This window comes from Oncorhynchus tshawytscha, unplaced genomic scaffold (assembly GCF_018296145.1).
Source record: "Oncorhynchus tshawytscha isolate Ot180627B unplaced genomic scaffold, Otsh_v2.0 Un_contig_11018_pilon_pilon, whole genome shotgun sequence".
Lineage (NCBI taxonomy): Eukaryota > Metazoa > Chordata > Actinopteri > Salmoniformes > Salmonidae > Oncorhynchus > Oncorhynchus tshawytscha.
Window position 1 is genome coordinate 326,404 of NW_024609768.1, and position 17,140 is coordinate 343,543.

Sequence of the window (17,140 nt, forward strand, 5' to 3'; positions counted from 1 at the left end):
GCTGATATGACGCTCACGAACATTTCCTGCGGCATCTCATAATCCAGACCAAACTCACTCGGAAAGTGGATACGTGTTTCCCGCTTGCTCTACGAGACCTCACCATATCCAACTATTTTCAGCCAAACAGGAAATCAGTTCCAGGTAACCTATTGCTAATGATTATTGTTTGTTTTAATGATGCTTGTACACGGTCTGTAAACCAACACATTCCAGGATGAAACCGCACTGGTTTCCGCGGCCTGGTTTTGTTGTTCCCCAGCTAGTTAGCTGTTAGCCAGTTAGCAACACATCTCCCGTCAAAACCCGTTTTGTGTAGCTAGCTAACATGCTAACTTTATTTCAGGGTCACGGTTGAAGTGTGACTTCCATTTCATTGTTTAGCCACAGGCCTTTTGGTAGCCCGTCATTGCAAATAAGCAACTGAAATTAATAGTTAATGTATGTGTGTTATGTTAAATATAGAGGAGGGAATAAACGGGATCAGAAATATCAACTAGGAAGCAAGTCGCAGCAATGAACAATTGAGTGCGTGCGCGTACACGGGGTTCGGAACAACACCAGCTACCAGTTTATGCAAACGTCGAATCCCAATGCTTCGAACACACAGTGGTTTTGCGCAAAATGCTATGCTGCAACAGTTCAACCTTCAGCTACCATTTCTGTCAAGCCGTCCAGGCATACACTTTTATACGTACATTCGATAAATTCATGAATATAGGCAATGCTGTAAAGCAAACACAGTGTCCCATTGGAAATAAATGAATGTACTTCTGGTGTACCAAAATACAATGATACTGTTGGTGTGATCAAGGCGTAACACTTTCAAGCAAAGTAAGAAGGAATATCGACATAAGAAGCAAAATTCCATCAAAATAATAAAATACAGTTGTGAAACAGACAAGAATAAGGAAGTAATTCCTGGTCAAGGATCTTTTGGAATCCTTCAGAATAAGAGTCCTGTCATGGATATATGGATATACTGACAAGATGCATGTCTCTCTGTCCTAATAATGGGAGTGGTTGTCCACAAAGCGGCACGGTGGGCTGTCTAGCTCCCCCCTATCCTTTCTTTGAATTGGTCGATACATCTCATTATTGTAATCCTTATAAAAAAAAATTTGATGAGGGTTGTGGACGCCAACCGCCTGTATTCAATGGAGAGAGATGGATCAAATCAAATGTTATTGGTCACATACACATGGTCAGCAGATGTAAATGCAAGTGTAGCGAAATGCTTGTGCTTGTAGTTCTGACAGTGCAGTAATATCTAACAAGTAATCTAACAATTCCACAACAACTACCCAATACACACACATCTAAAATCTATGTAAAGGAATGGAATAAGAATATATACATGTAAAGATATGGAAAAGTCTGTATGTAGGTAGCAGCCTCTCTGTGTTAGCGATGGCTGTTTAACAGTCTGATGGCCTTGAGATAGAAGCTAATTTTCAGTCTCTCGGTCCCAACTTTGATGCACCTGTACTGACCTCGCCTTCTGGATGGTAGCGGGTGAACAGGCAGTGGCTCGGGTGGTTGTTGTCCTTGATGATCTTTTTGGCCTTCCTGTGACATCGATTTGCAGGAGGTGTCCTGGAGGTAGTTTGCCCCCCGATGATGCCTTGTGCAACCACACCACCCTCTGGAGAGCCGTAGCCATGCATATTCATGGCATGACGCTATCTCGAGACTCCAATGTTTTTTCTAAAAGTTGTGTGTCATGCATGTCACGTGTCCTACTTGCATCAGTACACTTGTAACGACTTAAGGATGACAACTTCTATTCGATCAAGTAAACCTTGTGTAGCAAATAAGCCATGACTTTTTTGTTGATCAAAATCGACACTTGTTTACCTCCAAACAAAAACTCCCTGCTTGGTGGGCGAAACAATGAGAAAGCGCCACCTGCTGGAGGGAGACTGATTTTCAGCCGAGTTGAGACTCTCTCTTCCTCTGGTTATACTTTGTAAATAAAATTCTATAAGATATTATGTGATTTATTTGTTTATTTTTTCCAGACTAAATGGTCAACAATGTGTTCTGTGAGAAGTCCTATTAATTATTGTCCACAATTATATTTTATACTAGTTATCGTACAAAGAATAATTACAATATTTATATAAAATAGTTATTTGTTAATTTTTTCAAGTCTAAATGGTCAACAATGTGTCTTATTAGTTATTGCACCTTACACAATTATCTGTACGCGACTGAGTTTACACCCCCAGGAACACTTCTAGTTTCCAAATCCACTGAGTTTACACCCCCAGGAGCGTCTCTCTTTTTTCGTAATTGAATCGCAATTGGATATCACGAAATTGGGGACAGAAAGGGGGTAAAATACACACAAAAAAACAATTCTAAACTACTTTTAACAATTTCCACTGAAAATTATTGACAGTTTTTGCTGTTTGGTGCTGTCATTGTTACCAAACTTTGTAGAATTTTCTGTGTAAATTGTTCAAATTAGTCCTTGTGCATGGAGTTGTATGGTTTGTATTCATTGCTTGAATATGCTTGTACTCAACAGCCAGTGTTTTTCTTCACTTATGGCCTAATCTGACTGGCGGTTGCCGTCAATCCTATGTTTATTTTATGTAAAAAGGTTTTCTGCTGGACGGGATGTGTGGTTAGCTAGCTTAGATACATGTTTGTCTTTTCTGGAGCTATACCACGATCTAGGTTTGTGAAAATCACCCTGAACTCTTTTGGTCGCCTCTTTTTTTTAGATCTACCCAACCTACCATGTCTGAACCAGGTTCTGGTTGTGGTGTTCCAGCCCAGAGAAGCTCACAGCGGGCTCCAGAGTTGCTGTCAGTGAACCTGGGGTACTGCAGTGAAACAGTGGAACTCAATGTGATTGTCAAAGAGGAGGAGGAGGAGAGAGAAATCAATGAGCGGGAGGAGGAAGAGCGAGAGGATGACAGGGACTCTGTTGACTCAGGTAAATTCAGGCTAACATCCTCTCTGGTTCAGAGGTAAACAACCCAAAATAAGCATTGATTTTCTGGTTCATTAAGAAATGTAAACATATGTTTTCGGTTGTTGAATAAAATGTTAATTCTGAATATTTAAGGAAGTTAGCTGCCTAACTCATTGATTCTGCTTTGTAGTATAACCCTTCTAAAACTGTTTGAATGATGTATGTGTAAGAAGGAAGGTGAGTGCCCCCCCCCCCAAAAAAAATGTCTACCGACCATTGTGCAATGCATTGTAATTTGAAAATGGCGGCATTATCTATGTGCAATGCAACAAGCCCCTTGCAAAGTATTTATTTCAATCCACTGTTGATCCTAATTCATGTGGAATCCTGCATTAACTTCCTGGTGACACATGGGGGCAGTTTTGAGTAGCTTGGGTGAATAAGGTGCCCAGAGTAAACTGCCTGCTACTCTGTCCCAGATGCTAATATATGCATATCATTACTAGTATTGGATAGAAAACACTCTGACGTTTCTAAAACTGTTTGAATGATGTCTGTGAGTATAACATAACTCATATAACATGTTAGGCGAAAACCTGAGAAAAATCCAACCAGGAAGTGGGAAATCTGAGGCTTGTAAGTTTAAAAAAAAACTCAGCCCTTACTGTAGAAACAGTGGGATATTGGTTATATTGCACTTCCTAAGGCTTCCACTAGATGTCAACCGTCTTTAGAAACTGGTTTGAGGATTCTACTATAAAGGAGGGGCTCATAGGAGCTGTTTGAGTCAGTGGTCTGGCAGAGTGCCTTGGGCTCATGACGCGCGGTCGTGAGAGAGGTAGCTTCCTTTCCATTGCTTTTCTACAGACAAAGGAATTCTCCGGTTGGAACATTATTGAACATTTATGTTAAAAACATCCTAACGATTGATTCTATACTTAGTTTGGCATGTTTGTACGACCTGTAATATGATTTTTTGAACTTTTCATCCGACGTTCGGCTGGACCTGAACACGGGTTTGGATTTGTTTACCAAACGCCCTAACAAAAGACTCTATTTGGACATAAATGATGGACATTATCGAACAAATCAAACATTTATGGTGGAACTGGGATTCCTGGGAGTGCATTCTGATGAAGATCATCAAAGGTAAGTGAATATTTATAATGCTATTTCTGACTTCTGTTGACTCCACAACATGGCGGATATCTATATGGCTTGTTTTGTTGTCTGAGCGCTGTACTCAGATTATTGCATGTTTTTTTTAAATCTGACACAGCGGTTTCATTAAGGAGAAGTATATCTCTAATTCCACATGTAACACTTGAATTTTCGTCAACATTTATGATGAGTATTTCTGTAACTTGAAGTGTCTCTCTGTAAAATCAATGCATGTTTTAGAACTATTGAACGTAACTCGCCAATGTAAAATGAGATTTTTTAATATAAATATGCACTTTAGCGAACAAAACATACATGTATTGTGTAACATGAAGTCCTATGAGTGTCATCTGATGATGATCATCAAATGTTAGTGATTAATTTTATATATATTTCTGCTTTTTGTGACTGCTATCTTTGGCTGGAAACATGGCTGGATTTTTATGTGACTTGGTGATGACCTAACATAATCGTTTGTGGTGCTTTCGCTGTAAAGCATTTTTGAAATCAGACACTGTGGCTGGATTAACGAGAATTTTATCTTTAAAATGGTGTTTGATACTTCTATGTTTGAGGAATTTTAATTATGAGAGTTTTGTTGTTTTGAATTTGGAGCCCTTCACTTTCACTGGCTGTTGGCGAGGTGGGACGCTAGTCCCACATATCTCATAGAGGTTAAGCTAAAATACTTTGTTCCTCTGTCTGTTTCTTACCCTATATCTGTTCATATTCGTACAGGAGAGATCCCCAACCCAGACTCAGTCAAGGAGCCCAGTTCCACAGCATCAAGACTGCCTGGTTGTGGGAGTTACCCTTGTCCTCAATGTGGGAAGTGTTTCAGTCGAGCAGGAGACCTGAAGACTCATCAGAGATCGCACAGTGGAGAGAAGCCTGCCAGTACTTTCAATGTGATTGTCAAAGAGGAGGAGGATGAAAAGGAAATCTATGAGACGGTAAAGAGAGAAGTTAAGGAAGAGCAGGAACCTAGTGGTGTAGTTGACCCAGATACATCAAGACTATCTGGTCGTGGTCGATTCCCCTGTCATCAGTGTGGGAAGAGTTTCCGTTCCTCAGGTAATCTAAAGAATCATCAAAGAGTACACACTCGAGAGAAACCATTTCACTGTGCCACATGTGGGAAGAGGTTCCGTGAAAAATTCAACCTCACGGGACATGAGAAGGTACATAGTGGGGAGAAGCCTTACCACTGCACCCAGTGTGGGAAAAGCTTCAATCGTTCTGGAAGTCTTAAGGAACATCAAAGAGTACATACAGGGGAGAAGCCTTATCACTGCTCTCTTTGTCAGAAGAGTTTTAGTCAGCCAGGAAATCTTAGGAAACATCAGAGAATACATACAGGGGAGAAGCCTTACCGTTGCTTTCTGTGCGGAAATAGTTTTGGTTTCGCTGGAAACCTAAAGAATCATCAGAGAGCACACTGTGGAGAGAAGCCTTACCACTGCTCTCAGTGTGGGGAGGGATTCCCTCAACTAAAAAGTCTTAAAAGCCATCAGAAAATGCATTTTGGAGAGACACCTGCCTGTACTTTCAATGTGATTGTCAAAGAGGAGAAGGATGAGAAGGAAATGAGAGAAGTTGAAGAGGACGACAATAGTGGTATAGTTGACCCAGATATATCAAGACTGCCTGATCGTTACATCTGTCCTCAATGTGGAAAGAGTTTCAGTACCTCAAGTAATCTCAAGAGTCATCAAAGAGTACACACTGGAGAGAAACCTTTTCTCTGCTCCCAATGTGGGAGGGGTTTCAGTGAGAAAGTAAACCTTAAGAGACACGAAAGAGTGCACAGTGGAGAGAAGCCTTACCACTGCACCACATGTGGGAAGAGCTTCAATCATTCAGGAAGCCTTACAAATCATCAGAGAATTCATACAGGGGAGAAACCTTTCCACTGCTCACTGTGCGGAAATAATTTCCGTTTTGCTGGAGACCTAAAGAATCATCAGAGATCACACAGTGGAGAGAAGCCTTACCACTGCTCTCAGTGTGGCGAGGGATTCACTCAGCTAAGAAGTCTAAAAAGTCATGAGAGAATATCCATTGGAGGGAAGCCTGCCTGTGCTTTCAATGTGATTGTCCAAGAAGAGAGAGAAGTTGAGGGAGAGGAGAGTGATGTGAAATAAACGAAGTGAGGATACATAAGCTAACTGTAGGTATTGATATTCACACCTATCTTAGAAATTGTGTCTTTTGTGACAACATGGTCATGGACAGCACCATTTAGGGCTATCTTCATCTTCTTTTACTTCTATGAGTATATTGAAGTTCACAAATAGGCCTGTGGCTGAGTCTATATAGGCCTGTATACTGGGGCTGAGTCTATATAGGACTGTTTACTGGGGCTGAGTCTGTTTATAGTATATACTGGGGCTGAGTCTATATATTGTCTATACTGGGGCTGAGTCTATATATATATATAGTATATACTGGGGCTGAGTCTATATATAGAATATACTGGGGCTGAGTCTATATACAGTGCCTTGCGAAAGTATTCGGCCCCCTTGAACTTTGCAACCTTTTGCCACATTTCAGGCTTCAAACATAAAGATATAAAACTGTATTTTTTTGTGAAGAATCAACAACAAGTGGGACACAATCATGAAGTGGAACGACATTTATTGGATATTTCAAACTTGTTTAACAAATCAAAAACTGAAAAATTGGGCGTGCAAAATTATTCAGCCCCCTTAAGTTAATACTTTGTAGCGCCACCTTTTGCTGCGATTACAGCTGTATGTCGCTTGGGGTATGTCTCTATCAGTTTTGCACATCGAGAGACTGAAATTTTTTCCCATTCCTCCTTGCAAAACAGTTCGAGCTCAGTGAGGCTGGATGGAGAGCATTTGTGAACAGCAGTTTTCAGTTCTTTCCACAGATTCTCGATTGGATTCAGGTCTGGACTTTGACTTGGTCATTCTAACACCTGGATATGTTTATTTTTGAACCATTCCATTGTAGATTTTGCTTTATGTTTTGGATCATTGTCTTGTTGGAAGACAAATCTCCGTCCCAGTCTCAGGTCTTTTGCAGACTCCATCAGGTTTTCTTCCAGAATGGTCCTGTATTTGGCTCCATCCATCTTCCCATCAATTTTAACCATCTTCCCTGTCCCTGCTGAAGAAAAGCAGGCCCAAACCATGATGTTGCCACCACCATGTTTGACAGTGGGGATGGTGTGTTCACTGATTGTGATGAGCTGTGTAGTATATACTGGGGCTGAATCTATATATAGTATATACTGGGGCTCAATGTCTCAAATGGGGCTCTATTCCATCTATCTCTCAGACTCCAGTAGAATTCAGTTGTGGATATGTTTTATACCTGATTAAACTCAGTAGAAGGGCTGGTTTGTATTGACATAAAATGTTATGTCATAATCTGGATGGAACCTGTGTTTTTTTAGAATATTGTTCTGTTCCGGAACAGTATAGATCCCTTTCGTTGTCAGTTCTGGTTCTGTTCCTTGAAATTCCATTTTTCTTTTCTGTTCTCTGAACTGGTTCCAACCCCTGGTTTAGAATATTGTAAAGTATCCATTAATTAAATAATAAATGCTAACAAACTGTAATCTTCTTCTTCATTGAAGGAGGATGATGTTGGTAGATTGTCTTTGTCCATGAAAAGTCAGTATTGTATCAAGGTGATGATAAATCACAAGATTAAAAGATGCCAGACACTCACTGCATTGTTGGAATATTATAAACTGTCTGGTTTGAGCCCTGAATGCTGATTGGCTGACAGCCGTTGGTATATCAGACAGTATGACAAAACATGTATTTTTACTGCTCTAATTACATTGGTAACCAGTTTATAACAGCAATAAGGCACCTCGGGGGTTTGTGGTATATGGCCAATATACCTCCGCTAAGGACTGTTACCAGGCAGTCCGCTTTCAGTCGTGCCTAAGAACAGCCCTTAGCAGTGGTATGTTGGCCATATACCACACCCCCTCTGGCCTTATTGCTTAAATATAAGAGGCTACTCTGGTGAATGTTTGTGATGAATGGAAAGTGGATAATCTACTTTACACACAATCTCTGCTCTACTTGTTCAGCTTCCCAGAGAAGAGGCTACACCGGAGAATATTTGTGATGAATAAAGTGTGGTGCTCGTTTTATGAAGTTAGATCAAAAAACTGATTCAATTTAGGATCATAGGCTGAGTTTACACAGGCAGCCAAGATCTGATGTGAAAAAAATGTCATGTGATTGGTCAAAAGACCAATGAATGGAGAAAAAAACCTCAATTGGGCTGCCTGTGTAAACGCAGTCATAATGGCAGTATTCTATATTTGTGCTCACCCTCTTCACATTTCTCAACATGAGTTTAAGAAATATATAATTCTTCAAGTCTTAGATCTTGGGTTATGGAGAGTGTTATTTTGAAGTAGCCTACAGTGTTGTGAATTATGTACAGTGAATGTATGAGAATGTCAGAACAGTTCCCACAGCAGCGGCAGATCACCATGACTGAAGTGGTAGCAGGGAAGACTGTGGCAAGCGCTGAAAGAATCAAGGTGAGTGGCGTTTTACTCCAACTTTTACTCCGCTACTCTTGGCTTTATTAGGGTGGTCAGGACTCTGCTCTCCCCAGTCTACTCTTGGCTTTAGTAGGGTGGTCGGCACTCTGCTCTCCCCAGTCTGTCTATGGAACTCTGCTCAAAGCGCTGAGTGTCTATGGAACTCTGCTCAAAGCGCTGAGTGTCTATGGAACTCTGCTCAAAGCGCTGAGTGTCTATGGAACTCTGCTCAAAGCGCTGAGTGTCTATGGAACTCTGCTCAAAGCGCTGAGTGTCTATGGAACTCTGCTCAAAGCGCTGAGTGTCTATGGAGCGCTGCTCAAAGCGCTGAGTGTCTATGGAGCGCTGCTCAAAGCGCTGAGTGTCTATGGAGCGCTGCTCAAAGCGCTGAGTGTCTATGGAGCGCTGCTCAAAGCGCTGAGTGTCTATGGAGCGCTGTGTCAAAGCGCTGCGCTGAGTGTCTATGGAGCGCTGCTCAAAGCGCTGAGTGTCTATGGAACGCTGCTCAAAGCGCTGAGTGTCTATGGAGCGCTGCTCAAAGCGCTGAGTGTCTATGGAGCGCTGCTCAAAGCGCTGAGTGTCTATGGAGCGCTGCTCAAAGCGCTGAGTGTCTATGGAGCGCTGCTCAAAGCGCTGAGTGTCTATGGAGCGCTGCTCAAAGCGCTGAGTGCAATTTGTCAGCTTTGCCGTATTCAACTTAATACGTACGACGAAAGCACAAGCTTTCTGAATTTAAAAAGAAATGGTAATACCGTTTTAAAAGGACATATCAACCACAATACTCTATTTTTACGTTTTCTGTTCTTCACCTCCCTTTGAGAAAAAAATCACAATCTAGCATTTTGAAGACAACAAAAATCGATGCTCAAATTGAAAGCGATTGATGAGCTTTGAATCTATTTGTTTTGTTTGAGAGAGAATGTGAGTGGGAATGGGAGGTGCATCTTGTGTTGATAGCAAGCCCCAAGCCTGATGGAGAGGAGAGGTGTGTGAGTGGATTATGATACATGGATATATATATTTCATCTAATTCATTGGTGCAATTGTTGTTTTTCAGATTTGTGAAGATTGGGTACACACTTGCACAACAGTCAACATGCCCCTTTCCAAAAGTTGATCACCCCTCAATGAGGCAGTTTCTGAAGGAGAAAGTCATCAATGGAGGTGCCGTCCCTGGATACCAACAACTACAGGAAAAGTACTCGGGAGACGTCTATGAAGGAAGAACTCGAGCAACATCTTGCAGGGAAGTGTCAGTGGCTATCATCTTTGATGAAACCCCAGATGTTGAAGGAACATGTGTACTAAACATCCTCATGGTGCCACTTGAAAAGGATTCCTCGGGGAGAATGATTGGCTACCTCGCAGAGACGGTGTTTCTGGAGCAGTGCAAACCATTCAACAGTTTCCATGGCGGTGGTGAAATGTCTACAAGACTACAGTATCTCCAATGATGACGTCTTTGTCTTTGACACAGAGAGAGAGAGAAATGCTGCGTACATGAAGAAAGCCTACAAAAGCTGCACTTCAGTCATTGTTCCCCCAACTCCCTGCACATAACATGCATGGCTCACATCATGAATCTGATAGGGAGTGCTTTCCCACAAACCTTTTAATCAGCTGAACACATTCATGCTAAGTTTTTTCGCAGATATTTTACCAGACAGGGGCACGCAAAAGAAAATACCTTACCTTCCTCGCCAACAAACTGGCAGGACGGAAGAGAGCGACTATGGCTCCCAATCCATGTGCAACATGCTGCCATGCTGTGTTGTCATGTGTTGGTACCATGCTGAGTTGCTGCCATTCTGTGTTGTCATGTGTTGCTGCCATGCTGTGTTGCTGCCATTCTGTGTTGTCATGTGTTGCTGCCATGCTGTGTTGCTGCCATTCTGTGTTGTCATGTGTTGCTGCCATGCTGTGTTGCTGCCATTCTGTGTTGTCATGTGTTGCTGCCATGCTGTGTTGCTGCCATTCTGTTGTTGTTCATGTGTTGCTGCCATTCTGTGTTGCTGCCATTCTGTGTTGTCATGTCTGTGTTGCAGCCATCTGTGTTGTCATGTGTTGCAGCCATGCTGTGTTGTCATGTGTTGCAGCCATGCTGTGTTGTCATGTGTTGCTGCCATTCTGTGTTGTCATGTGTTGCAGCCATGCTGTGTTGTCATGTGTTGCAGCCATGCTGTGTTGTCATGTGTTGCAGCCATTCTGTGTTGTCATGTGTTGCTGCCATGCTGTGTTGTCATGTGTTTGCTGCCATGCTGTGTTGTCATGTGTTGCTGCTGCCATGCTGTGTTGTCTGTGTTGTCATGTGTTGTTGTGTTGTCATGTGTTGCAGCCATGCTGTGTTGTCATGTGTTGCTGCCATGCTGTGTTGTCATGTGTTGCTGCCATGCTGTGTTGTTGTCTTAGATCTCTTCATGTAGTGTTGTCTCTATTGTCGTGATGTGTGTTTTGTCCTATAGTTTTATTTAATGTATCAAAAGGCCTCCCCGCAGGAGGTAGGCCGCCATTGTAAATAAGAATTTGTTCTCAACTGACTTGCCTCGTTAAATAAATACAGATGGAAATACAGGTATGATTTAAATCTACATGCAATTGCTTAAGTCATTGTCATAACATTGTAATTACGCCATAATGTCATTTCATATTTCATAGTCATACTTCCTATGTTCCTCTTTTTTAAATTCTGTCATTCAAAGGTGTGTGGCCAAAGTGCACCACAGTCTGTAGAGAAACTCCACGAGATGCTACAAGATCACGAGCTGGTTCAGTTGCTGCAGATTCAACTGAACATCATGGCAGACAAGTGCAAAGTCATCCAAAGTGCTGTACAGAAACCCAGCCTAAAACCCCAAACCACAAGCAATGCAAGTGTAGAAGCACGATGGCTAGGAAAACCCCCTAGAAAAGCCAAAACTTAGGAAGAAACCTAGAGAGGAACCAGGCCTTGGTCAGCCCCCCCCACCTCTCATTATGTTCAGAAAAAGAGCTGTGTTTGTGTTCAAAAAAGCACGTTGTGTCTAATTGTTCTCATGGAAGATGAACTTGAGATATGTCTTAATTGCAGATTGGACCCCAGGTGTTTATTTTGTCCTAGTTTAATCTTTTTTTATGGGGGAATGCACTTTTCTTATGTTGGAGCTAGCTTTCATCCCATTTTGTTTGTTCAGGAAAATTTGAGCACTTTAAGCGTTTCTAATGGTTTTAGTATTATGTATTCTGCTTATAATCTATATAAAACTGACCACATATGACTTTATTGCTTTATATGAAATTAACGTGAGAAAAAAAAAACGTATCACAGAATTTCCGAAAAGCATCCACAAAATCAAGTAGAAATCAGAAAAGAATTTCGCGAAATCCTGTATTATGTTGGTAGATTGTCTTTATTGATGTCAGTATAGTCGCTTTAAATAATGCCACTTAATATGTTTACATATCTTACATTACTCATCTCATATGTATATATACTGTATGTTATACAATCTATTGCATCGTGCCTATGCCTCTCGGTCATCTCATCCATATATTTGTATGTACATATTCTTATTCTATCCCTTTAGATTTGTGTGTATTGGGTAGTTGTGGAATTGTTAGATTACTTGTTAGATATTACTGCACGGTCGGAACTACAAGACAAGCCTTTCGCTACACTCGCATTAACATCTGCTAACCATGTGTGACCCATACAATGGATTTGATAGTAACATGATGATAAAAGGATAACAGATGCTGTACACTGTTGTAATAATATAACATCACACTGCTGATAGAAATATAATGTAATGACAGCTGTCTTGTTTTGGTTGAGAAATGTATTTTCGTTTGTTTTGCCTGACTTCTTTCCGTCGGAGGCCGGTAAAACATGCACAAACACTACGCTGATACGACGCTCACGAACATTTCCTGCCGCATCTCATAATCCAGACCAAACTCACTCGGAAAGTGGATACGTGTTTCCCGCTTGCTCTACGAGACCTCACCATATCCAACTATTTTCAGCCAAACAATTAGCTACAGGAAATCAGTTCCAGGTAACCTATTGCTAATGATTATTGTTTGTTTTAATGATGCTTGTAACACGGTCTGTAAACCAACACATTCCAGGATGAAACCGCACTGGTTTCCGCGGCCTGGTTTTGTTGTTCCCCAGCTAGTTAGCTGTTAGCCAGTTAGCAACACATCTCCCGTCAAAACCCGTTTGTGTAGCTAGCTAGCTAACATGCTAACTTTATTTCAGGGTCACGGTTGAAGTGTGACTTTTATTTAATAGTTAGCCAGCTGCCGACTCATCTTCAGTAAAATGACTGTACCAAGGAATTAGCTAACCGGCTGCTCATTTGTTTAGCCACAGGCCTTTTGGTAGGCCGTCATTGCAAATAAGAATTTGTTGTTAACTGATCTGCCTAGTTAAATAAATAAAACAACTATTTGGTTTAGCTATTTAGGTAACCAGCTAGCAAAATTAGCAGGACTAAACGTTGCTAAACTAACGTTTACAGGTTGTGCCCCGAAAATCAACCTGCCAGAATTCAGCCCCCCCTTCTGCGTGAACACGCACGCTCTTCTACATTTTCTTGCCTGCCGAAATCTCCCCCCCGTTCTAATTTCCTTAATTTTGTGCCTAGAGTCAAGTACTTCCGGTGGCACACACTACTGGTCAACACGTGCCACCAAAATCCTGTCAAATACTTCATATAGAACAAACTTCGCGTCAGGATATGCAACCGAAATGAAAAAATAATGTATGTGTTATATTAAATATTATATTAAACATGCCTTCTGGGTGGTAGCGGGGTGAACAGGCTGTGGCTTGGGTGGTTGTCGTCCTTGATGATCTTTTTGGCCTTCCTGTGACATCGGGTGCGGGACGTGCCCTGGAGGGCAGGTAGTTTGTCCCCCCCCACGCATGTCACGTGTCCTACTTATATCAGTACATTCGTAACGACTTAAGGATGACACAACTTCTATTCGATGAAGTAAACCTTGTGTAGGAAATAAGCCATTACTTTTTTTTGTTGACCAAAATTGACACACTCATTGACCTCCATACAAAAACTCCCTGCTTGGTGGGCAAAACAACAAGAAAAACGCCACCTATTGGAGGGAGACAGATTTGCAGCCGCGTTGGGCCTCTCATCCACTTCCTCTCTGGGTATATTTTGTAAATAAAAGTATTTCTATAAGATATTATGTGATTTCTTTGTTTATTTGTTTATTTTTTCCAGACTAAATGCTCAACAATGTGTTCTGTGTGTAGTTATTGTCCACAATTATCAATATATTTTATACTAGTTATCATACAAAGAATAACTAAAATATTGTTATAAAATATTGTTATTTATTAGTTATTTTTTTCAAGTCTAAATGGTCAACAATGTGTGTCCTCCTATCATTTATTGCACCTTACACAATTTTCTGTATGTTGTGCTGTAGTAACAGGTCCATTCTACCCAGGAATACTTCTAGTTTCCAAGTCCACTGAGTTTACACCCCCAGGAACACTTCTAGTTTCCAAGTCCACTGAGTTTACACTCCCAGGAACACTTCTAGTCTCCAAGTCCACTGAGTTTACACCCCCAGGAACACTTCTAGTCTCCAAGTCCACTACACCCCCAGGAACAAGTCCACTGAGTTTACACCCCCAGGAGCGTCTCTTTTCGTAATTGAATCGCAATTGTTTATACACACACAAAAAAACAATTCTAAACAACTTTTAACAATTTCCACTGAAAATTATACAAACACGGTGCAGATTGACAGTTTTTGCTGTTTGGTGCTGTCCTTGTTACCAAACTTTGTAGAATTTTCTGTGGAAATTGTTCAAATTAGTCCTTGTGCATGGAGTTGTATGGTTTGTTTAACTTTTTATTCATTGGTTTTTCATACATTTTAAAGTGACATCTCTGTGTCTACATCACTCTGTTACCTAGAATTAGGGCCAATTCCTAACACAAGAAAATGCTTGTGTTGCCTAATAGCCTATAGGTGAATGTTTGAATAGGCTACTGAGGATGGGGTGGTAATTTCAATCACTGTATGTCTCAATGTATCATATATTAGTAATGAATTTGAACTGAATATGCTTGTACTCAACAGCCAGTGTTTTTCTTCACTTATGGCCTAATCTGACTGGCTGTTGCCGTCAATCCTATGTTTATTTTATGGAAAAAGGTTTTCTGCTGGACGGGATGTGTGGTTAGCTAGCTTAGATACATTTTTGCTGTCTTTTCTGGAGCCATACCACGATCTAGGTTTGTGAAAATCACCCTGAACTCTTTCGGTCTTCTCTTCTTTTAGATCCACCTCTAGCCTACCATGTCTGAACCAGGTTCTGGTTGTGGTGTTCCAGTCCAGAGAAGCTCACAGCAGGGTCCAGAGATGCTGTCAGTGAAGCTGGGGGACTGCAGTCAAACAGTGGAACTCAATGTGATTGTCAAAGAGGAGGAGGAGGAGAGAGAAATCAATGAGGGGGAGGCGGAAGAGCGAGAGGAGGACAGGGACTCTGTTGACTCAGGTAAATTCAGGCTAACATCCTCTTTGGTTCAGAGAGTTGAACAACCCAAAATAGCTATTGATTTTCTGGTTCATTAAGAAATGCAAACTTAGATATGTTTTTGGTTGTTAAGTCAATTAGAGCATGCCAATTTCAAGTTAATCTTTCAAAAAATATATATATTTCTGAATATTTAGGCAGGTTAGCTGGCTAACTCATTGATTCTGCTTTGTATTATACCCCTCAGGCTTCTGTATGTGTAAGAGGGAAGGCGAGTGTCTACCGACCATTTGGCAATGCATTGTAATTTCACAATGCCATTATCTATGTGTGATGCTATGCAACAAGCCCCTTGCAAAGTATTTATCTCAATACTCTGTTAATCCAAATTAATGTTGAATCCTGCATTGGTAAGCTTAAAGCCTTTGTTTCTTTGTCAGTTTCTGACCATATATATGTTCATATTCTTACAGGAATGAGCCCCAACCCAGACTCAGTCAACAAGCCCAGTTCCACAGCATCAAGACTACCTGGACAAGGGAGTTATTCGTGCCCTCAATGTGAGAAGAGTTTCAGTTCCTCAACTATTCTAAAGAATCATCAAAGAGTACACACTGGAGAAAAACCTTTCCACTGCTTGGCATGTGGGAAGAGTTTCAGTGAGAAAGTAAACCTTAAGAGACACGAGAGAGTACATAGTGGAGAGAAGCCTTACCACTGCACCCAATGTGGGAAGAGCTTCAATCATTCTGGAAGCCTTAAGGAACACCAGAGAATACATACAGGGGAGAAGCCTTACCACTGCGCTCTTTGTAGAAAGCATTTCAGTCAGCCAGGAAGCCTTAAGAAACACCAGAGAATTCATACAGGGGAGAAACCTTACCACTGCTCACAGTGTGGAAAGAATTTTCGTTTCGCAGGAGACCTAAAGAGTCACCAGAGATCACACAGTGGAGAGAAGCCTTACCACTGTTCTCAGTGTGGCGAGGGATTCACTCAGCTCAGGCGTCTTAAACGTCATCAGAGGATACACATTGGAGGGAAGCCTGTCTGTGTTTTAAATGTGATTGTCAAAGAGGAGGAGGTTGAGAGGGAAATCAAAGAGGAGGAAAAGCGAGAAGTTGAGGAAGAGGAGGACAATAGTGGTATTGTTGACCCAGATACATCAACATTACCTGGTTGTAGTCTTTACCCCTGCCATCAATGTGGGAAGAGTTTCCGTTCCTCAAGTAATCTACAGAATCATCAAAAAGTACACACTGGAGAAAAGCCTTACCACTGCTCTGAGTGTGGGGAGGGATTCACTCAGCTACTACGTCTTAAAAGTCATCAGATAATACACAATGGAGGGAAGCCTGTTTGTGAGTTAAATGTGATTGTCAAAGAGGAGGAGGTTGAGAGGGAAATCAAAGATGAGGAAAAGCGAGAAGTTGAGGAAGAGGAGGACAATAGTAGTGTAGTTGACCCAGATACACCAAGACTGCCTGATCGTGGTCGTTACCCATGTCATCAATGTGGGAAGAGTTTCCGTTCCTCAAGTAATCTAAAGAATCATCAAAGAGTACACACAGGAGAGAAACCTTACCACTGCTCCCAATGTGGGAGGGGTTTCAGTGAGAAGGTAAATCTTAAGAGACATGGCAAAGTACATAGTGGAAAGAAGCCTTATCACTGCACCCAATGTGAGAAGAGCTTTAATTATTCAGGAAGCCTTAAGGAACACCAGAGAATACATACAGGGGAGAAGCCTTACCACTGCTCTCTATGTGGTAAGAGTTTCAGTCAGCCAGGAAACCTTAAGAAACATCAGAGAATACATACAGGGGAGAAGCCTTACCACTGCTCTCTTTGCGGTAAGAGTTTCAGTCAGCCAGGAAACCTTAAGAAACATCAGAGAGTACATACAGGCGAGAAGCTTTACCACTGCTCTCATTGTGGGGGGTTCACTCAGCTAAGAAGTCTTAAAAGTCATGAGAAAATACACATTGGAGGAAGCCTGCCTGTGCTTTCAATGTGA

At 41.5% G+C, this 17,140-nt stretch overlaps 2 protein-coding genes across 2 annotated transcripts; both read left to right on the forward strand.

The window, feature by feature from the left end:
• On the forward strand, nucleotides 1-6,364 carry LOC121845803 (gastrula zinc finger protein XlCGF26.1-like). Its single transcript, XM_042317787.1, has 3 exons — nucleotides 1-144; nucleotides 2,733-2,947; nucleotides 4,826-6,364. Exons 2-3 carry the CDS (start codon nucleotides 2,749-2,751, stop codon nucleotides 6,229-6,231), a joined length of 1,605 nt encoding a protein of 534 aa, XP_042173721.1. The 5' UTR covers nucleotides 1-144; nucleotides 2,733-2,748; the 3' UTR covers nucleotides 6,232-6,364.
• Nucleotides 6,365-12,256: 5,892 nt separating this feature from the next.
• On the forward strand, nucleotides 12,257-17,140 carry LOC121845797 (zinc finger protein 229-like). Its single transcript, XM_042317774.1, has 3 exons — nucleotides 12,257-12,661; nucleotides 14,928-15,144; nucleotides 15,597-17,140. The coding sequence occupies exons 2-3, from the start codon at nucleotides 14,946-14,948 to the stop codon at nucleotides 17,138-17,140; spliced, it is 1,743 nt and encodes a 580-aa protein (XP_042173708.1). The 5' UTR covers nucleotides 12,257-12,661; nucleotides 14,928-14,945.